Raw genomic sequence first — 21778 nt, 5'->3', positions numbered from 1 at the left:
TTAAAATTTTGGCATTATAATATTGGACTACCATCCCATCCACAGATACTAAGGTAGTTTTAAGTGCTTAAGCAGCTAAGGTATTTCATCCTTGAGATCCTTTAGAACTCTTGGATGATGCAGCATTTTCATTGCTGTCTTGGGAGACACTGCTGAGATGTAGAATTGGAGCTTTTCTGTTCTGTTTGCTTATTAATCATGAAATCAGAGCCTTTCAGTGTTGTGAAAGAGAAGTCTTCAAAAGTTGGATGCTGGTTTCTAACTGTTTACATATGCCCATAATCACATCCAGTTTGCATCCTTTTCCTTCTTCATTGAATGTTACACACTGAGACTACAATTTGAATGATACTGTTTTAATTTGAAACCATCAACTTCAGGTTCGTTACAAAGCTTGGTAATTATTTGACATTTTGAAATGGACTGAAAAGCTCTTATTTCCTTCCTTACTGTAAGGAGTTCTGTGCAGGATGCTTTTGTTTGGATGTTTGATTGGCTTTTGTTTGTAGTTTTGACTAACCTTGTTATCCAAAATATCTAAACATAATTTAATGTTTGGATATGTTTAATTTATGAAAGTAGAGCACCCAAGCAACATGTCTATTTTTTTTTTTAATAGTCTTACAGTTCTTTCTCTGAATACTTTACAGGAAAGATTGATGCAGAGGCTGTTAAGAAATATGCTTACCTTAACATTGTGGGAATGGTTGGATCCATAGACAATGACTTCTGTGGGACTGATATGACCATAGGTACTGACTCAGCTCTGCACAGAATAATTGAAGTTGTGGATGCCATCATGACCACTGCTCAGAGGTAAATTGAGCATAATGTAGAGACTGATAACAAATACACAGGTGTTTGTGCTTTTGTTTTTAAGTTCATTTTAAATAGAGATTAGGTAGGTAGGGAAATGAAAGTTCTTTTTGACTGCATCTTTCAAGTGTCTTGGTTTCTTTTTTTCTTAGTTAACTGCTTTTTCATCATTCCTGCTGTGGCAGCACTTCGAGTACATGATCATAGAGGCTGCATCAGCCCTAGGGGCAGACTTGGTTTTTAATGGTTTTTAGTCTTTTTCAGACATATTCTGTTAGAGAAAATCCAGACACACTGTGAATAGTACAAAAATAGCATCTGTCTTATATAAGCTTTATTTCAGTAAGAATTAGGCAATTAATTTTTTTAATACAGCTATATCATTACAATTCTTAAATATATGTCTACATCATTTACATTTCCAGTAAAGCTTCATGTCTTCTCTCAAAGCTGCCCTTACATGTTTTGCAAGAAAGTAGTGAAAATGAATTATGCATTGGAAGATACTTAATTTTAACTATATTGTTTAATGTGAGAATAATTTTGGTTTCTTAGTGTTTTTCTGTTTTGCTAAGGAATTCTGAATGCAGTAACTGTGGTAAACACAAGCTGCTTCATGATACTAGGTTCAGTTAATTTGTTTTCTTATTTTTGCAGCCATCAGAGGACATTTGTTCTGGAGGTTATGGGGCGACACTGTGGGTATGTATTGTCTTCAGTATTTTGTGTCTTGTACAGGTACAATTACGAAAGAAATCTGAACCATTAAAGTCTAATCATTTGTTCTGTTCATTAGGTACCTAGCTCTGGTTAGTGCCTTAGCCTGTGGTGCAGATTGGGTGTTTATTCCTGAGTACCCACCAGAAGAAGGCTGGGAAGATACAATGTGTTCTAAGCTTTCAGAGGTAATTTCTAGTAGGTGTGAGATTCCTGATGTCCTTGTGGATGTTTATTTGTAAACAGTCATTAAAAAGTGTGATCAGGACTTTAGGCAAGTCTTTGGTTTTGGTGTCACATAAAGTTCTCTGTGATCTTGAAGATTCCCTTTTTTGTACTCTGTGATTGTTTTGAGGAATCATATGACCCACTCTGGGAATTGCATAAAATTATACCTATACAAGCAATATGTGTACATTTCCTCAGTGATTTGATGTTAGACATTTTACTTCTTCAATGAGAAGACATGTATGAAAATAAAAGGTGTGAGAACACATCACATATGAGTGATCAAATACAAGAAATGTTTCCTTAAATCCTGGCAGCTTAGTGTAGAGCAATTGATTATAAAATTATGCTGTAAATTTCTGGGGTTTTTTAACTACACGAATGTGCTTTTATTTTTGTTACAGAACCGTGCACGAAAAAAAAGGCTGAATATTATTATTGTAGCTGAAGGAGCTATTGATTGTCACAACAAACCTATAACATCAGAGAAGGTTAAGGATGTAAGTGTCAACATCCCTATAATACAAGATTTCTGTTCGTAAGATGGGGCTTATTGTTAACAATGACATTTCTGTAGAGTAAATCTGTTCCTGTAAGATAGCTTATCACAGCTAAATAGTTGTATTTTATGCTTGTGTTTGATTATCTAAAGTTTCATAGTCAAAGGGCCATGTTTTCAGTGGCAATTAATTACAACCTTTTTATCTTGTAATACAACACAGCAGTTCAGAAGCATCTGCTTCATGGGTGTCTTAATTGATAGTTTGAAATGAGCTCAAATCCGTGTTTATAATCCTATTTTACCTTGTATGTCTTGTAAAATTTTTCATATTGGTCTGTCTCACAGTGAAGTAATACTATGTGCTTTGGACAAAATCTTGTCCAAATGATTGCTTTGCTAAAAATTTCATTGGTGTCTAAGATTAAGAAAACTTTCAAGCTGAATTTTTCTGCTTTTTTTTTTTAAGGGTTCATTATGAAAACAAATTGGGAAATAGTCATTGGTAGAAGGGAGGTATGATTCTTTGGCTTTACCAGGGGTTTATCTGTCCTATGACTATGAACTTCTGTTTTCCATAGCTGTCAGTTTTATAGAAACTTTTGACTTCGTTCAGAATTGCAGTTTTATGAAGTAACATTTAGCACTAAGTGGTGTAGTTACATGATGCTAACATATATATAAAATAATGATAATGATAAGCCCACTGTATTTTGAAATCCTATGCAGCTTGTGGTTCAGCGGCTTGGTTTTGACACCCGAGTAACCATCCTGGGTCATGTGCAAAGAGGTGGAACCCCTTCAGCTTTTGACAGAATTCTTGTGAGTATTCCCAAAATAACTGCTCATGGCACCACATACGACAGCTGCATTTTCATTGTTTATTTGGGGATGCTTCTCTACCTGATTAACTTGACAAATCAAACTGTTGTCTCACATTAATGGTCTGAATAGCTCCAGTTCAGAGTAGTGAAGCATTTTGTGTGAAGGAATATGTTTAGGATCAAAATGCAAAGCTTAATCGTCCATACACGTGGGTATTAAACAGCCCACAGCTTTTTCACCTTACCCAGGAGTGATTTGTGTCAGCTTGAGTTAGGGAGAAATCAGGACCATTTCTGTGGTTGTGCATTTGGGAGCTTGCTCGGACACTCAAACATTCTCTGTCTGCAGGCGAGTCGTATGGGTGTGGAAGCTGTGCTTGCCCTTTTAGAAGCTACTCCAGATACCCCTGCCTGTGTGGTGTCCCTGTCTGGAAACCAGGCTGTCCGTCTGCCTCTGATGGAGTGTGTGCAGATGGTGAGGCTCTGGCACAAAGCCAATTTATGTCACTTATTTACTACTACGGACTGCTGTGTACAATAATTGCCTGTTCTCATTAGGACATTGATGGAATGTGTGCAGCACTTTTCCATATTTTAGAATTAAAATGAAATTCATGTATATTCTCTATTTATTTGCAAACTATCAAGGAATAAGAAATACATATCTTCTCAATTTGTTCTAAAATTGCATCTCAGATCTTCTGTTGTTGCAACAAATTCTTCAGATGCTTGCATCCTTTTATATGTCATACTCAAGTCAGGTTTCTGCACGAAAATTGCACAATTTAAACTGAAAAAAGAAAAGGCATAATGGATACATTGATTTCTTTGTCCCGTGAAGGCTTTAGGTATTTGTTTCTACGTCCTTCTCCTGTACCCTGTAATTTATGCTGTGAGAGAAGGTAGCTCATAAATTGAGGAAATTGTCAGTATTTCTTTTTTCCCTGTGAAAATATATATAATACGTGGAATGTATTAAATAATCCACCTCCTGTGTTTTTTAAACATATTGAGTAATCAACTTGTGTTTTTCAAGACTCAAGAAGTGCAGAAGGCCATGGATGAGGGAAGATTTCTTGAGGCTGTGAGGCTTCGTGGAAGGTATGGCCAATAGCTTAAATCAGTTTATTTGCTGTAGAAAAGCTGAGTTGCCTTGCTCATACGCTGGCATGTGACATTTTATTTTAAATATTTTACTAACTGTATGGTTTATGGGTTTGAGAATGAGAGGAGACAGAAGAGTTGCCTAAATAGAATAATTAAAATTCTTACCTGCAACAAAACATGCAAAACAAAGCAAACTGTAATTCACTGCTGCGTCAGACTAGTGACTGTTCCTGGGCTAACTGGTCACAAAGCAAAAAGCTGCTGTGCTGTATGACCTGACTGGTAGCCACCATAAGTTTGTTTATTCATGAATTTGAGGCCAGTTCTGTGAGCCTGTTTGTAAGTAGTTGGCAGTTTCCCAGCAGTAATGTTGGAGGAGGTATTCAGTCCTATCAGGAGAGTGGTTTCTGTTTCAATTCATTTGATAATAAAATGCTTTCTCTCCAGTCTGGAAAACTAATTTGTTAGCTAATAGTTGTTTTATATTTTATTACTCTTATCTTAAAGAATTGAATATTTTTCATAGTTCTCTCAATTCCAGTTTTGGCACGTTTTGCATTTGCAATTACAGTGGTATTAATATTTCATGCCAGATTTTTAAAGTTTCTAAAAAATTCAGACGTTCCTTTAAAATAACTATGAGTTAAAAATTTTACTATTTTATTTGCTTATCTTGCTTACTCATTTGTTTAGGAGCTTTGAAAACAACCTTAACACGTACAAATTACTGTCGCACAAACGGCCAGATGCCGAGCTTCCAAAGGTAGGGGGTTTGTTGTGTGTGCAGTGCATGTCTGCTTTTGGGATCTGTTTGTAACTCCCTCCAAACCTCTGTTGTAGCATAGTTTATAAAATAAATATTGTAAAGATGCTTGAAACACACTAGTTTATTCTAATAATAAGCAACATTTTTAAAGTGAAATACCATTGTTACTAGAAAATCATGGTCATGTCAGGGGGTTGGAACAGGGTGATCTTTATGGTCCTTCCAACCCAAACAATTTTGTGATTCTATTTTTTGTTTCTTTAACCTGGACTAGAATATAAAACCCTGAATAATTTAACTTGTAAGCCAGATGAAATTATGATGAAGTTTTATTTAAGAACAAACATTCTTTTTTTTTTTAATTGTTTGTCTCTCATATTGTGCAAGCAGAGAAATGTGTCTGCACCTTCCAGTTAACTTTAAAATTTCAACATGTTTAGGGCTTTGAAACTTCCTTTCCTACATTCCAATATTTAACGACTGCATATGATATACAAATTAACCATGGTGTAGAAATGAAGGTCCTTACTAAATACTATTTTTATCTTGCAGACTAATTTTAACGTGGCAGTTTTAAACGTTGGTGCCCCTGCAGCTGGAATGAACGCCGCAGTGAGGGCTGCAGTGAGAGTTGGCATTACTGAAGGTCACAAAATATTTGCTGTCATTGATGGTTTTGAAGGATTCGCTAGAGGGAAGGTCAGTGTCACATGTGTGCATTACCAAGGGCTATGTAACCCATCCCACAGGACCACCACCTTTGTCCATGTTCTTGGAACTGTCATAACTGCTGAGGGAGCTGGTTCTGCTAGGTGCTTTTATTTCCTAAAGATCTATAAAGCCTGGATTGTAACTGTATTTCTCAGCTATTCAAGTCTGTAGAGTGATTTACGCTGAATGTTGCTAATCACGTGCTGCACAGCTACAAAATCAGTTCAGATGAATTCTGTCTTGGAATTTTAGTCAAGTTTAGCATATTGTAATTTTTTCACATAGTAGCAGAATAATCTCTGATTCTGAACAATGAGTTGTTGCACATGTATTCCTTTGCTGTAAGAAACTTTGTGATGATGCTTATTGAGGGAGAAAGCTTTTTTTCCTTAGGTAAGCTAGATTATTCCTCTGTTTTTAAATGTTATACATCAGTTGGTTTACTGAAGAGAAACTGAATGCTAGACTAACGATTTCTGTGCCTGGCTGTAGCCACAGATCCCAAAACCTACATGAAAGACCTAGCTTTAGATTTTTTTGCTTCACATTCAGTAGGAGAGGATGTGAAAATGGGATCGAAATATGAAACACAGAGACAGGGTTTATCTTGGTGTGGAAGAAGAAAGAAAAAATGGGATTGTAGTAATTTGAGAGAAATGGTGTTAAACTTGATGCTTTTTTCTTTCTCAGCCTCATTTAATTTTAGTGATGTCAGTGCCCAACTACTTGTTCCAACAGCTTTTCATCAAGTAGTACCTGGTGTTGCTCAAGAGAAGTAATTGGATAATCACTTAACAAAATCTCCTTTTTTGCTTTTATTTAAAGATAAAGGAAATTTCCTGGGGAGATGTTGGAGGCTGGACTGGTCAAGGAGGATCAATTCTTGGTACAAAACGGTAACATCAATATTTTTGTCAATTGGTATGATGGACTGTAGGCTTTATATAATCTCTGTGATTCCATGCTCTTTTCTTTCCACAGGGTGTTTTTAAGTGCTCAATTATTGTACATTGGGGTGTTTTGAGTTTGTTTTTTGTTCATATCCTTGTGTTCCAACTTGGGTATGTTTACAGTACTGAAGAGTGGGATATGGTGCCTCAACTTAAAAAATTCCTGGGGTCCTTACACTTTAAAGGATTGCAAACCTGCAGTTTCTTTACACTTGACATGATTCCTTATTGTTTTTCTGGAAGAGTTACTTGTATGGATAATATGTAAAACAAAATTTGTTATGTTGCCTGCTCACTTTATGGTTTCAGCTTAGTAATGAGTTCTTAGTGCTTCACAGTCTGTAAATTGTTTTTATTTTTCTTTTGGTTTAATGATTTTAGTACTCTTCCTGCAAAATATTTGGAGAAGATTGCTGAGCAGATGCGCACTAACAACATTAACGCCCTTATGGTTATTGGTGGATTTGAGGTACACTGAAATATCTAATTATGTCTAAGTAGAGTAGAATTCCTAACAAAATTAATAGTGTGTTTTGATTTTTACCCAATCTTCATGTAAGGTGCATTTGACTCTATCTGTATATGATACATGGCTGGGATAGTGTTTAGAATCATAAATGTTGTCAATCAGTGGATCTGTGGCAAGCTGGCATTCAAGACAGTGACTAAAACTGCTAAACAGGTGTGCTAAATGGATAAATGCAATAGTGTTGTAGTTTTTTATATTAAATTAATAACTTCTGTAGTGCAAGTTTAAGTCTATACTGTATCAATACTTAAAACATCCTTGCAGAAGTTCTTGACTCTAGTAGAAATTGCGCTGTGGTTATTTAAGCCACTCTTGTCACAATAGTGCGTGTCAAAATCCATAATGGATCTAGAGAATTTTTTTTTCTGTAGTTTGAGTTTGCTTAGTTTTAAAAAAAACAATATTTGATTCGGGAAAGTATTTTGCCTACTCTTTGCAGAGAAGAACGTGCTCATTGCTTCTTGATAAAGACTGTATATTCCTTTTTTGCCCAAGCTGTTAGCTATGACTATATATAGCTGTTAGCTATATATCAGGAATATTAGGATTTTTAAATCAGGAGTAACAGTACCTGAAGATTGGGGAACTAGTTTGTTTTGTTTAAAAACCAACGTTCTGTGTCTCAATTATTTATTTTCAAGAGAATATATGTTCTTTCTATTGTTTTCAAATGTATGCCTGTTTCTAATGTTTGGGGGTTTTTTTTGTCTGTGTTAGATTTTAGTGGTTTCTTAGTGCTCTGACTTGCTGAAGTGTGCTGTGGTAGAAATGGCTCCCCCTGTGGCCCTTCTCATTTTGTCACTGCCAACTCTGCCCTTACTTTATTAATCCTAATTTTTCACCCGATGCCTGTGCCCAACAGGCTTACCTTGGACTTCTGGAATTGTCAGCTGCCCGGGAGAAATATGACGAATTCTGTGTCCCAATGGTTATGGTTCCTGCAACTGTATCCAATAATGTACCGGGTTCAGATTTCAGCATTGGTGCAGATACTGCTCTGAACACTATAACTGATGTAAGTCTGCTCTGGTGTGCGCACATACTAACAAAGCAGTTGTTTAAATTTACTTAATTGGCTACAAGTGGATATTTTTGTAGACCAGAACTTCAGAAATGTGATCTGGGAAATTATAATTACTTGATATAGCCACAGTCATGACACCACTTCAGAAAAGAGAAAGTCTGGGATCCCAAGTGCTTCCTTTTAATTTCTGCTGAAACTATAACGACCTCTAAATTTTTTAAGTGCAAGATAAGATGGCATCTTAAGAAAGAAACTTAAAGGTGAGACTTGATGATTATTTACACTGTAGAGGGAAAAAAACACCTATGTTCATAATATGTAGAGTTGTAGTATACCCAGCTGCAACAAACACTGAAGGAAAGTTGCTCTGTTGAGGAGATTCTTAATTATGTAGCATCTTTACTCCTCTAAGAGAATATGTAAAATCCGTATTTTTCTAATAATAGATGTTACATTTATTCTGCTAATAGCAGATTTAATAAAAAGAGTTGAGACATGGTAAGTATTTGTTTTAAAAAATCAAATTCAGTAATATAACTGAAAGTAAAAATTGAATGTTTAATCTCTTAGGAGGAAAAAACTTGTCTACTTGAGTGTGATAGAGCACTGGAGAAAGCTGCCCAGGGAGGTTGTGCAGTCTCCTGTGGGGATAATCCAAACCTCCCTGGATTGTTCCTGTGTCACTTGCTCAGGTGATCCTGCCTTGGCAGGGGTTGGACTGCATCATCTCCAGAGGTCTCTTCCAACCCCAGCCATTCCTCAGTTCTCTTAATACTAATCTCAGTTGAACAGAAAGCATAGTCAGTTGGACAAAGAGTTTCAGGTTGGTTTTGAAAATGAAATTACAGTTCTCTTATTACTTAAATGTATTCAAAAATCTTAATCATGATAGCTTTTTCATTTCAAGGATTCTTCAGATGCCACCAACTTTAAATGCACTACCATAATTTTCTTTTTTTTTCTTTACCATTCCAACATAAATAATTTTAACTTCATCAAAAGAAACTCTTCAGCTAGGAAATACCAGTTTCCTGAAGTATTGCCCTGAATAAGACTGAAAACTAACTGAAGTTCATTGAATGAATTCTTCATAGCTTAGGTTATAAATGATACTGTTTCCAGTTCTGGTAAATAAAAATATCCCTCCAAAATGACTGATCGCAAACTAAGGTGAGTAAAATGATTGTGCATAACATCTGCTTACCTTCTTCTCTTATCTTCATAAACTTTGTTAACCAAACTGACTTCTTTTTATAGGTTATTTCATGCAAAGGAGATATGTTGTAGTCAGTCAGTCTGTGTTGCTGTGGTTTGCTTTCTGTTTAGGTTTCTAGATATCATTTGCCTTCATTAGATAAAATGTTTGTATTTCCAGGTTTTCCATGCAGTAGTTGAAAGCTTTTCAAAAACCTTTTTGTTTTGCTAATGGCTTTTTTTTCTGGTTGTTTTTTAATTTTATTTTGCCTAGATTTTTCTCAGGAATAAATATGAAAAGTGATGGCTTTGCAAGATTTAGATCCAGTTGAGTAGATAATTAAATTAGGGTTTTGATTTTGGTTTGGTTTTTTTTTTGTTGTTGTTTTTTTTTCTTTTTTTTCAAATGGGACAGACTTTAACATTCAAAAAACACAGAAAACATTTCTGCTTGGTATCTTTTCAGTTTTTTGCTCTGATTGTTTGAACACGATTCACCAAAATTCCCAGTGAAAAAATACATCTTTTCATTCTTGTGCCATGCACAGATCAGGTGCAATAGCAATTGTGCCCCCTGTTAAGTGTGACTAAATAAACACAATACATGTCATACAATTGACTGTGGTAAGCAAAAGTAGGAGGTGGACATGAATATCCATTTTATCCAGTTTATATATAGCTTTTTATTCCTGTTACCACAGTTAGATCAATAAATGCATCATAGTTTACAGTGCTTTCAGAGCAGTAGAACCTCTTCTGAGCACCAAAGTGTCATCACATTTAGTTTTTCTGTGGTACAGTTCTCGCTTGTGTGATCTTGCCTGCCTCTAGTAAGGTAAGTACAGTTGTGCTGCTAATGAGGGATTGTTGCTGTTTGGCATCATGAGACTCCTGTCAGTTGTTTAAACTTGTCAAGCCATGTAAATAGTACCCTGAAACATCTGCTGATAAAATGTGTTAAAATTCTGCCTTTAAAAGGAAAAACAACTAAAACCCAGACTTACAAGATACATAACTTCTGAATAAGAGATTAGTGAAAAATGTGCTCCTCACAAAGGCATAAACAGTGGATACATTTTTCAATAACTAATTTAGATTCCATAACAGATCACCCTTTTGGGACCCTTTTGAAATGTTCCATTTTTTTCCACTTCTGTTTTAAAACCTTGGTTTCAAATTTGATTTATCTTTTGAATAGTGTTTTAAATTTATGATAAACTGTATTTTTCACTTCACTTTTCAGAATATTAGAAAAACTGCTAATGGCAACATAAATATAAAAATACCTGGGAAAAGCTGGATGTTTCTACCTGAGGATGTGCTTAAGGCTGATACATATATAGGCATATGAAGTAAACCTTTTAGGATTGAAGGATAGGAACATAAACTTCGAATTTTCTATTACATGAAGCATGACTAAAATAACTACCATAATAAAAACATCTATTCTCAAGTATGTTGCTAATTCAATGAAATGAATAGGATGTCATTTTGGATATCAGACCTCAGGAATGTGACAACCATGCAATGAAAGGAAAAGGTATCAGCTAGATGAGAAAAATGGAACCTAAAAAAGGGAGAGGCTAACACTTTGTGTTGTGCTCTTTGACAGTCTTTCACCAAAGGAAAAGGGGGTACAGACTGATGATTTGGTTTTGTGAGAGGAAAATAAAATCAAATATCCCCTGAGGAACAAAGAAAAATACAGTCAGATGCCTTAAGGCAGTCTGCACATTTCATGCCTGTACCCTCCCAGTAGCATATGTGGCTCCACATTACTCTGAACTAAGAAGCTGAAAATTAGCCTTGGCCACTAGCTAACCTGTTAATTTTTTATCTCCTTCAGTCCTAGTAACAGCTGATGTGGAGTAAGGGCAGTAACTCCATCCCCTTCAGTGGCCATTTGTATTTAGATCAACTTAAAGTCAACAAACAATAGTCTTTGCTTGACTGCATGAATTTTTATAAAGCATCCTTGGTTATGTTGGTTATGGCAATAACCTTTTCAGTAACACAAGTCCAGTAAAAGGGCAAGAAATTATTAAGCCATTTTATTAGGATAGTGCAGTATCCCTCTATGACCTGACTGTAGTAATTTTTAGAAAAACATTAGCATAGCACTTACTAAAACCATTGATCACTTATTTACCCTTTATAATTAAGGGACCATATATTAAAAGCATTTTCATATTTTGCCACAGTGATGCAAAGATGTTGCATATAATCTAATGCTTGTGCTTGGTGAAGGTACAGTCATTGGATATGTTGGCTGAAATCACTTGCATCAAATAAAATGGCAATATTTAATGCAAGTAAAACATATCCTAACTGCATCTTAACACACCATAAATGCAGACTAACCAGTTATGTTAGTTATTGCTCTGCATCTCCCTTTGACTTGGTTTTCCAGAAGTCTTAATATAAAACCTTTCAGAGAAATTCATGTTTTGCAGATCTCCAGGAAGCTGTGTGGTTTTACCAAACCACTGTTACTTGGTGTGTCTTTATTCTTTAGTAGAAATACAGCCTGACTGAGCTGAGTTGGGCCAGGCAATTACTAAAATTTCCTGAGTGATGTCACAGCCACTCAAAAAAACAAATCCCAAATAAGCCACTACTATTTGTTGCTCCTGGCTGTACTCAGCTCTTTGGGTCTAAAAGTGCCATCTTGTAGGCTGTGTTTCAACATCAGACTGAAAGTATAGCACTGAGCTGTTGCATTTACAAAATGCGTGAAAAGAGAGAGATTTTTAGAAAGTCAGTTTGCATTTATGCACCTACAGCCATAAACATCCTGTCTTCTCACTGAACAGGATCTGCTCTGTTCAGGACAAAAGCCCAGAAGGAGAACTCTCACAGATAGGGGACTTTGCCATAATTTCTTCTGAGTTGTTACATAAATCAGTCACTGTGCAGATATGCCTGGAGATACCTCAGTAGGTATCGAATTTTGATCTGCAATAGTTTGTTTCCCTGAACTGGTTTGAGAGATCAAGAAAATGAGACTTCTGTGAACATCAGTTGCTGGGAGAAAGAGATGAAAAAGTAGTGTACTCTGTAATCAGGCTTTCTGGTGGAGAGCCATTACATAGGCAGTTCAGAGAATTGCCACACTTCATGAGAGATGCTGATTAGTTTAGATTAGAAATATTGGAATAATGTAATGTATATGTACTTAAAACAGCTGCAAAATCTTAACATTTATTTTGACATCCACTAGGAACACCTAATCTTTTTGACATGATTATATATTTTGTAGTGTTTGGAGTCTTTCCAAGGACCTAAAACTGCTTTTCAAAGAATCCTTGAACTCTACTTGCACATTTTATAACTCATCCATGTGCACATGTTCCTGGATTTTTCTGCATCCAGTCTATGTGCACAGAGGCAGATATGCGATATTGATAGAAACTTTGAAGGCATGGGTGGACCTTTTTTTTTCCTTTCTCTTGGTGGAAATAGATATGTGCCTTGACTTTCTAGGATAACATAGTTTTTTTAAAGTGTCTTTCTTTAAGCATTTTCTTCAAGTTGCAAGGGTTTTACTAGTTAACTTTCTAAGCTTCTTAGCATGTATCAAACTCTGTTCTTTAGTCCTTTCCTGTGGAATGATTTCCAGTCTAGCTTTTTGCCGTCCTTTCCTACCCAGCAGCTTCAGACCTCTCTGCTGTGTACACTTCACCTTCAGTCTGTACTAACATGTACTAATCCTCTGCATTTCTTCAAAGAGCATTGTGCCAATGCAACCCCAGTGCACCGTTGTGGTATGAACAGGATATTTCCACACCCCCAAATAATCTCACCAATTGTATTTCCTTGGGCCAATGGACAGCCACATTTACCATCACATGCCAGGAGTCATTAGCAGAGCAGTGCCAAGACCAGGAATGTTTCACTCACACTTGTACCACTGCTTCAGGCCTTTGAAAGTTGTCTGCAGCTCCACGAGGCGCGTGCCAGCTTTGAGGAGTTTAGAGTTCCTATGTGTGTGTTGCCTGCTACTATTAGCAACAATGTGCCAGGCACAGACTATAGCCTTGGTACTGACACTGCCCTGAATGCTATTGTGGAGGTAAGACTGTGTATCTTCTAAAAGTTAAGATGATAAAATGCATAAAAGCAGGATACCTAAAGACCTTGAAATGCCTGGTTTTCTTAAATAACTCAGTTACTGTGTTTTTTAATGGTTAATAGTTCAGTTTTCCAAGACTGATTAAAGATTAACTTTAGAAAAAGTATTATGTTATATGCTTAATTTTTGAGTACTCTCTTTTGTTCTTCAAGACTCTTGCATTAGTGCTTAGGGTATTTGCTCTTACTGAGAATCAAATATTTTGCTTTCTTCTGTTTCATTTTTATCTTATGTATTACTTAGGTAAAAGAAGAGAACACATGTTTTATAAATAAATGCCCCATTTGTTGGATGAACTATTGACTGAGCTCTACAGTGTAGTAGAGCATTTTAAGTACATGATTAATACCAAACACATGAATAATCCTGTAGACTCCATTAGGCTTAGCATACATTAAGTGCATATAAATGCATGGATAGTGTAAGCAGTTAAGTGTCCCTGATGTTCAACTAAACAGTGCAGGGTCAGATCAATCAGTGTTATAGTTTTAGCCTACCATAGTTTTCCCTTGGGTACAACTGTTTGATGAGCTCTTTCAGTCCTGTTTACTCTGCTTAAGACACAGCAAAGGGAACGGAGCTGAGATCTAGTGCAAACAAATGAGTAAATCTTACCAGCTCTGAGTTTTGTCAAACCCATCGTTAGCAAGCCATGTAACTAATCATGAAGTAATTTGCCAAGGAAGTCAAGTCAAGACTACAGATCCAGGGGGCTGGGAAAAGCAGGTTTGTTTTCCTGCTTTATACAGTGTTCTTACACAGTGAATGAAAAAGCTCCAGTAGGTAACTGGAAGAGCTGTGTCAGAAAATAGGGTGGCCTCCTTTGGGTTCAGCTCTCTGGGGTGAGATGTCCTAAGGTGTCATGTGGGCTCATCATGTAGCAACATTCATAGGCAGAACATGGGTACTGTACCTCTGCTTTAGCTTTTTCCCCCTTGGACGGACATTTATAGAAGTAGCTAAATCTGGTAATTGTGACTGATGCACCTTCAAAAGTGGTAGCTTTGACAACACGATGGTGCAACAAATGATCACATATAGTGCTGCTTCCTCTTACTCAATTGTTGTTTTTGGTACTCAATTACAGTTTGTATAGACTTCAGTAGTGCTTTCAGTTAAAAAATATGGTTGCATTATTTGAATTTTATTGTCATTGGGATGTTTACTTAATGCTAATAGCAGAACACTTGATTTGGTGTTTTGAACATTAGGATTTGTCATTGAGCTGGGTCAGTTCATATGAAAGCTCAGCTAGCAATGGAATTCCAAGAAGAGTCCTCATGCCTTGTTTATGATGTCTGAAACCTGCACCAGGCATTTGAGGTTTGGCTTCTCCAGCATGTAGTGTAGTGTATGAATTAATAATTCATTAAAGTCCATCTGTGCCAATTTCATATTTGGGTATTTCTGTCACAGTCATTCTGAGAAAGCAAGAATAGTAGAAAGTTTCTACTCCATCTCCTGTTCAGTCAAGGATAGAAACCCTCCTAGGTGGATTTCAAGTGATAAGTCCCATAGGCAATGACTGATTAGTACTTGCTTAGTACTTAAAAGATTCTCAAAAGGCAGAAAAACTCATTCTCCTAACAGCAGATGGAAAACCTTTTTAGAAATCTTGGGGTTTACAAATATTTTAAGTCTCTCAAATGGTGGAAATCTTCACAAGTGTCTTTATTGTCTAAAGATAAGATTGTTTTACAACATAAGTTAAACACATAGTACCTATTCAGTTTCAGGCAGCTTTTTAAAAAATGGGTTAAATTTCTCCAGTGCTACAGTATTCTACAAAAATTTTCATGAAACAATGTTTGGAAGGAGAAAGTAAAGTGCTTGGGGACACTGTAAAACCCAAGACACATAAAATACTTTTCTGCTTAGGGTTACAGAATATCCATATTCTGAATAAATTCATGTGAATGCTGCACTTTTGTGTGTAAGCACATAATATGCATCTATGGAAATACATAAATAAAATGTGTATAAATTAAATTATATGTATTTTTTTTAGCTTAACCTAAATACATGCATACACTGGTCTTAGTCTCTAAATGCATTAAACTGTATTATATTAGATGTTCTAGAGGTTTTTTTATTAGGTTTTCTGATGTATCAATTAATGATTTTTTTCTGTGATGTGTTAAGGACCGTATTGCTCACAATCTGAATTTCAGCCTGAAGTAGTATTTTCAGTTAGCTGAATGAAGTTCTGGTTTTAAAAAACTGTGAAGTAGAAATACCTCAAATATTACAGCACCTACACTTACTCATTCAAAAAATCAGTAAAGCATGGGGATTTTTAATGTTACTATAATTCAGGTTGCAAGATGACAAACTTCCTAGGTACTTTCATTTCTGTTTTTATTAAACAGAACTGGTGTTGGGACAGTATATCAGTTTCACAAAATTCTTCCTGTCACAAAGTGTGGTATATCCTATTTATTTGTTTCTTAAAAAAAAAAAAAGAAGAAAATAGGACCTCTTTATTTCTCTTAGTTGCTTTCTGAAAGGAAAATACATTAATCAACAACTTTAAGATAACTTCAAGTTGTAGAAAAATTCATTCCAGGAGGTGAGCTTGTCAGATAGATTCTTAAATATTATTAAAACCTAAAGGTGGATAATAAAGTAGTTCCTAGGTTTCTGCATTTTCCTGAGTTACGATGTTTTCTTAAGATTCCTAGGTCTTGCCACACCAGAGACTGCCTCTGTCTTTGTGGCTTTCCACGCCTCTTAGGTAGCTCTAATAAATATTGGTGTTAACTGGTTTCATGTAAGTGACAGATCTCCTTACAGAAAACATCCCTTATGCTGGTCAGAGTAAGGTGCAAGTGGAGATTTCAGTCTTCTTACAATAAGGGTGTACCTGTTAGTAAAAAACCAAAAGCATTTTAAAACATGCAGTAGTAGTGCTTGCAAGGATTATATTTATGTGAAAATCATTACTGGAAAGTAATTGGGCAATGCATGCTCAGGACTCAAGTTCAGTGTAGATGGGGAATGCAGTGAGTTTTAATATCAATACTAAGAAGTAAGGGTAAGTAATGAGTAGAGTTAAATAAGAGAAGTTTATTCATACCACAATTCCTTTAAAAGCTTCATTATATCTACTTGTTTATATGGTTTAGAAAACGCAGATATACAACTGGTTAATGCCACTTACTTCAGTATTTGCAGGAAGCAAATAGATGCTAAGAGTTGCTAGTAGAAAAGCATTTTATTTCTACCCTGGTGTTCAGTATAGTGTTCATGATTTATAAGAAATCCTTTATTGGATAATTATTATAGTTACATGGGTTATGCCATTTTGGAATTCTTCAAAGATTTATTTTCTATAAATGCTTTATTTAATTTTTTTGTTACCAGTAGGTGACACAAAGTTGCATGACATAGAGAAATGTAGAAAGAGAGGGGTTTTAGTGCATACTCAGGCTGTGGTGTCTCTGAGCAGACGTGTGACCGCATCAAGCAGTCGGCCAGCGGCACCAAGCGCCGCGTGTTCATCATCGAGACCATGGGCGGCTACTGCGGCTACCTGGCCAACATGGGCGCCCTGGCAGCAGGAGCTGATGCTGCCTACATCTTCGAGGAGCAGTTTGATATCAGAGAGCTCCAGGTATTCTGCACCTTTTGCTCGTTTTTAAGTAGATCTAAAGCTGTTGCACGTGTACTTCATAATGTGTATACTTGAAGTAAATGGCTCATGAAAAAAAAAACCAAAAAACAACAGTTGAGGTTGGATTAAAATCTGCACTTGTCCTGCCAGGTCCTGTGCCATAACATTATATAAAGGAATGTGGACACAATCACTGTTGACATACAAATTCAGTAAAATGACAAAAATAATTGTATTGGCCATTAAGGACTACTAGATGAATTGTTTCATTTTTAGTCTTCTGATTGAAATTCAAATTAAATGAACAGGCCTGGGTAGTTTTCAAATAAAGCCAAAAACAAGAGATCAGTATTTTTTCATTATGGTAGAGTTGTGTTTGAAGGCTGTTCAGGACAGGAACTGACCAGTATGTCAGGTTTATTAGAGACTGACTCTGTTACCACAGCTATTCAGAGCATGTCTGGAGGTGTTACTAAAATAAAGCCCTCAGGCTTTAAGGATTATGGATTACGGTGTAGTACATAGTGTGAGCTGCAGTCATAGACAAACACGAAGCTAAAAGGATAGAAATTTCCTGAGAAGCACAGAGATGTGAAATGAATCAGAACTTATCCCCATGCAGTTGCTGGCAGGACTGGAAGTAAGGGCAGGCTGTAAACTTCAGTGACAATTTCTGTATTTTTATGTGTATCCAGCTGGATGCTGTACCAGTATAGCATATTAAAACCACCTTTGAGTTAATAAAATCTGTTACTTCTGATAGAGAGAAAGGTGTTGTTCTTAACCCAAGAGGAATAGCCATACACAGTGTGTTATCCTGAATCTCCAAAAATCTTGATAATTTGAATTTGCACATAATGCTTTGTGTGGAATATTTGACAGAAGTTCTCAGGAAATGTAGACTCATTAAAGTTGTTTTGGATACAGAGTTCTGTATGAATCTTTAAAAATATTTTTGTTTCTAGGCTAATGTGGAACACTTGACTGAAAAAATGAAAACCAGTATCCAGCGGGGTCTAGTGCTGAGGTAGGTAATTGTTATAGATTGCATCAGTGATACTGAGCATTCCCAGCCAGGTTGGCTACTTGGCCACTTGGAATGAAACTCCAAGTCTATATTCCTTGATTATTCCTTTAACTTGAGATTTTTAGAAAAGCTGTTGCTTCAAAAGTCAGTTCTGGGACCTGTCTGGAAGTTAAAGTCCAAAACTTTCTTCTATATAAATATATTTGCTCTGTAATCTAATACTTCATCCTCTTTTCAGTCTGTTTTCTCATTGGGTTTGTCATTTATTCTAGATTCTTTCTTACTAAAGGTAGTGTGTGACATACACTATGGCCTTTAGTATAAAAACCCTAAAAATCATGAGCCTGTTTCATGGAAGTGAGTGGATGTGATCAGATGAGAATGTCCAAGCCAGGGTTACTGTTATCAAGAAAAGGGAGAACACTTGTCATTCAGCAGCTGGAAAGACATCCCGTGCTTTAGAGTAAATTTGCTAACATTATCTGGCCTTAACTGTTACAGAAATGAGAACTGCAATGAGAACTACACAACTGATTTCATTTACCAGCTGTATTCTGAGGAAGGAAAAGGAGTGTTTGACTGTCGAAAAAATGTATTGGGCCATATGCAGCAGGTAAATACAACCCTAAAGTTACAGACAAGACTAACTTTGTATGCACAAAGTATATACACTACACTATCCAAGCATTTCAAACAAGTCTGACTCAAGGGAAAAGTGGATTTTTGTTTATAGGCAACTAAAATCTAGGAAAAATATTAGATTCTTTATGAATTTTTATTCGTCTTCTGTCTATATTAATAAACAATTCCACTTTTTTCTTACAATTAATTGTAATGTCCATCCATAATGTATCTGCCTCTTGAACCCTCTTGAAGAGCAGAGATTCCATTATAAAATCTGTGCAGATGGGTGTTTCTGTGCACGAGACAGAAGCGAGCTGCTCCTTTGGCCTGTGTTATCTGCATTGCTTTATCTCACTACGCAGCTGGTCGGGGGCAAAGGGAGTTCCTGATTTGGCCACTCTTACCATCTGAGGCTGAGATGGAGGAAAGGGAACAGGCCCCTCCATTCTTCTAAGTGAGAAGTGGTATTGATTCTGTGAGAATTCCACAGGTGCTGAACACCAATTTTAAATACCTTAAATTGATGTGTGGGGTGGGGCTTTTGGTTTGTTTTTCTAAGTGGGGGAAATGGAGATAAGAGGTAGAGCAGGGCATTAGCAGAGATAACTGATATAACACGCACCAATCCTGGTTTGATAAGCTAACCCAGAATTCAATTTTTGCACAGGGTGGAGCACCTTCACCATTTGACAGAAATTTCGGGACAAAAATTTCAGCAAAAGCTATGCAGTGGATCTCCAAAAAACTGAAAGAAACCTACAGGAAAGGTGCAGAAACGTTTGGTGCAGTCTCTAATTACTGTCTTTGATTGTCTGTCAGTATGTCAGACTCCTCGACTTTGCAAACATATGAATGTTTCTTAGTCAACATACTTCTTCTGTCTTGGTGTTTTTATTATTCAGTAGTGCCTCGCTGTGATTCCTGCTGTATGAGCTTTTCCACTTGAGTCAATAATTCAGATAGATGTTTCATCATCCTCTTAAACAAAATAGCCAGTGTGATTGCAGTTTTCATGCATGCAGGAATTGATGTTTGTATAGTTACCTCTGTTCTTTTTTTTCATGCTGCCTTCGTGGGAGACAGAAGGAGGTAATATGTTGTCTTTGGCAATTTTTGTAAAGCACTACTTCCTAAAATCTGATCTAAAACTGGATGCCAAAATTCAACTCTTTTTGTTGCATAATCGCACTGTTATTTCATTACTGCTCACCAAAGTTAAGCTAAAAAGTGAAGATCTAACCCTATTAAAGCACCAATTTGTTGTTCTATCATTCTGTTAAATAATCAGCTGGAATTAGGCTACTGTAAATTTTTTTGTTCAGTTTAATTACAGAAAACTGGTATTTGCCCTTATACATGTAAGGAAGATGCTGAATGACTTCATTCTTTTTAGGGAAAGTATTTGCCAATACCGATGACTCAGTTTGTTTGCTGGGAATGCGGAGACGCAACCTTGTTTTCCAACCCGTGGCTGAGCTCAAGAGTGAAACAGACTTTGTGTACGTATGCACTGCCTGGTGGCAAACACCTCACCACAGCCTGCCTTGCACCACTTCAGACAAACATTTCCCAGCACCTTACTGCTTTTGCCTTAGGCCTCAATTCTGCCAGAGCCACTTGTTTTGGACTTGAGTCCCATGGTGAAGTCTGGGCCTCTGCTGTCCTGCTCAGTAACTTCTGTGTGATTGTCTTTGCCTCATTGCCTAGAATTATTTTACTTGTTTCAGTTCGGTGGGGCAGCATTTTTGTTAATTTACATTTAACCTCTTCGAGTAAGACGTGCTCATTTCTTTGGGATTCTGTCCTTGATTCCCCTCATTTTGGGTCAGTGTTTTACATCCCCCCATGACAGTCAGTGCCTGATCCCAGTTACAGGGAAGGTGTTTGCCTTACCCCCCATGTGTTTCACCTCCCTGTTTCCCCTCCAGACACAGGATTCCCAAGGAGCAGTGGTGGCTGAAGCTGCGACCGCTGATGAAGATCCTGGCCAAGTACAAGACCAGCTACGATGTGTCAGACTCAGGGCAGCTGGAACACGTGGCCATGCTCCCAAAGGAAGCTGAGACAGGAGCCATCTAAACACACCACATTTAGATTGTTGTCATAGATGCACATTGTGAGTAACAATGCTTTAGGATCGTTAAAGCTTTGTTTTGTAACATTTAAATTATTGTTCCAGCACTTTATGTGAAACAAGACGTTCAGCTGTCACACAGATTTTGTCCTGTTTGTGTGTTATGTTTGAAACAAACCCTTGCATCTAATGGAAAACACCGGTTACTGATACTGCCCTTTAACAAGCAAGTGCAACACCGTTCTATGCACTCCGTAAGTTACTCATCTACTGCACTTTGTTCCAGAGTACTTACACCCCAAAAATAAGTGTAGGTGGCTAGTTCTTGTGTTGAGTTACAGGATGTGCTTAATGTTTCTGAAGTGAAATAAAATAATGTTGCAAACATCACATGTGTGGTCACTTGCTTTTAAACAACTGGGGGAATAGCATTTGAAGGATTCTCCATAGATTCCAGTGAAGGAAAAAGAAACTCCCCTTTTCCTTCCTGCAGGAAGTAGTCAGTGACACCAGGCCAAGTGTTTTTCTTTGCTGCTTCAGGATCAGGCTAGGAGTTGGAATCCTTTCCACTTGGTACAGGAATGATAAAACTAGTTCTTGGGGTTGGGAGTGGGGAGCAGCTTCAGCAACTTGAGATTTGTGAGGGTGTAACCTGGCCCTTGCTTCATGTTTCCTTTTCCTCAGAGCTTAAGCTTATTAACACCCCCAAGACTGATGAGAAAGAGTAATGAGGCTGATGAACAGCCAAAAACATTTTCTTGTGCCTGTTTACGTTAACTGGACCCTGACAACAAGGTAAATACCAGATCATGGCATACCAAAATCTGACTGATTGTTGCCCAAACTGTCAAACTGAACTGAACTTTACATCAAATAGACTCCCCTGATAGATTAGGGATTCGCCCACTGCACTGCACACTCAGCTTGGTGGAATGTACTGCCA

The 21778-nt window shown here is 36.9% G+C and overlaps 1 protein-coding gene across 3 annotated transcripts in view; it reads left to right on the top strand.

Annotated features, from left to right (window-relative positions):
• PFKP (phosphofructokinase, platelet) overlaps nt 1-21225 on the top strand; it is a 40372-nt gene extending 19147 nt beyond the window's left edge. Inside the window, exons 5-23 of one of the 3 annotated variants that reach the window (XM_063415416.1) lie at nt 651-816; nt 1474-1518; nt 1613-1721; nt 2166-2261; nt 2990-3082; nt 3434-3559; nt 4121-4185; nt 4885-4954; nt 5510-5656; nt 6494-6564; nt 7000-7087; nt 8010-8162; nt 13285-13437; nt 16946-17110; nt 18076-18137; nt 18639-18750; nt 19429-19528; nt 20155-20260; nt 20690-21225. In XM_063415416.1, coding sequence (XP_063271486.1) covers nt 651-816; nt 1474-1518; nt 1613-1721; nt 2166-2261; nt 2990-3082; nt 3434-3559; nt 4121-4185; nt 4885-4954; nt 5510-5656; nt 6494-6564; nt 7000-7087; nt 8010-8162; nt 13285-13437; nt 16946-17110; nt 18076-18137; nt 18639-18750; nt 19429-19528; nt 20155-20260; nt 20690-20840 — 2078 coding nt within the window. In that variant the 3' untranslated portion in view covers nt 20841-21225. The remainder of the gene's footprint in view (nt 1-650; nt 817-1473; nt 1519-1612; nt 1722-2165; nt 2262-2989; nt 3083-3433; nt 3560-4120; nt 4186-4884; nt 4955-5509; nt 5657-6493; nt 6565-6999; nt 7088-8009; nt 8163-13284; nt 13438-16945; nt 17111-18075; nt 18138-18638; nt 18751-19428; nt 19529-20154; nt 20261-20689) is intronic. The other 2 variants (XM_063415437.1, XM_063415426.1) reach the window with 2 other exon arrangements.
• The last annotated feature ends 553 nt before the right edge of the window (nt 21226-21778 follow it).

The sequence above is a fragment of the Prinia subflava genome, chromosome 1 (genome assembly GCF_021018805.1).
Source record: "Prinia subflava isolate CZ2003 ecotype Zambia chromosome 1, Cam_Psub_1.2, whole genome shotgun sequence".
NCBI lineage: Eukaryota > Metazoa > Chordata > Aves > Passeriformes > Cisticolidae > Prinia > Prinia subflava.
Note: the sequence above shows the minus strand (reverse complement) of the source record. Positions and strands in the feature narration are given on the sequence as shown.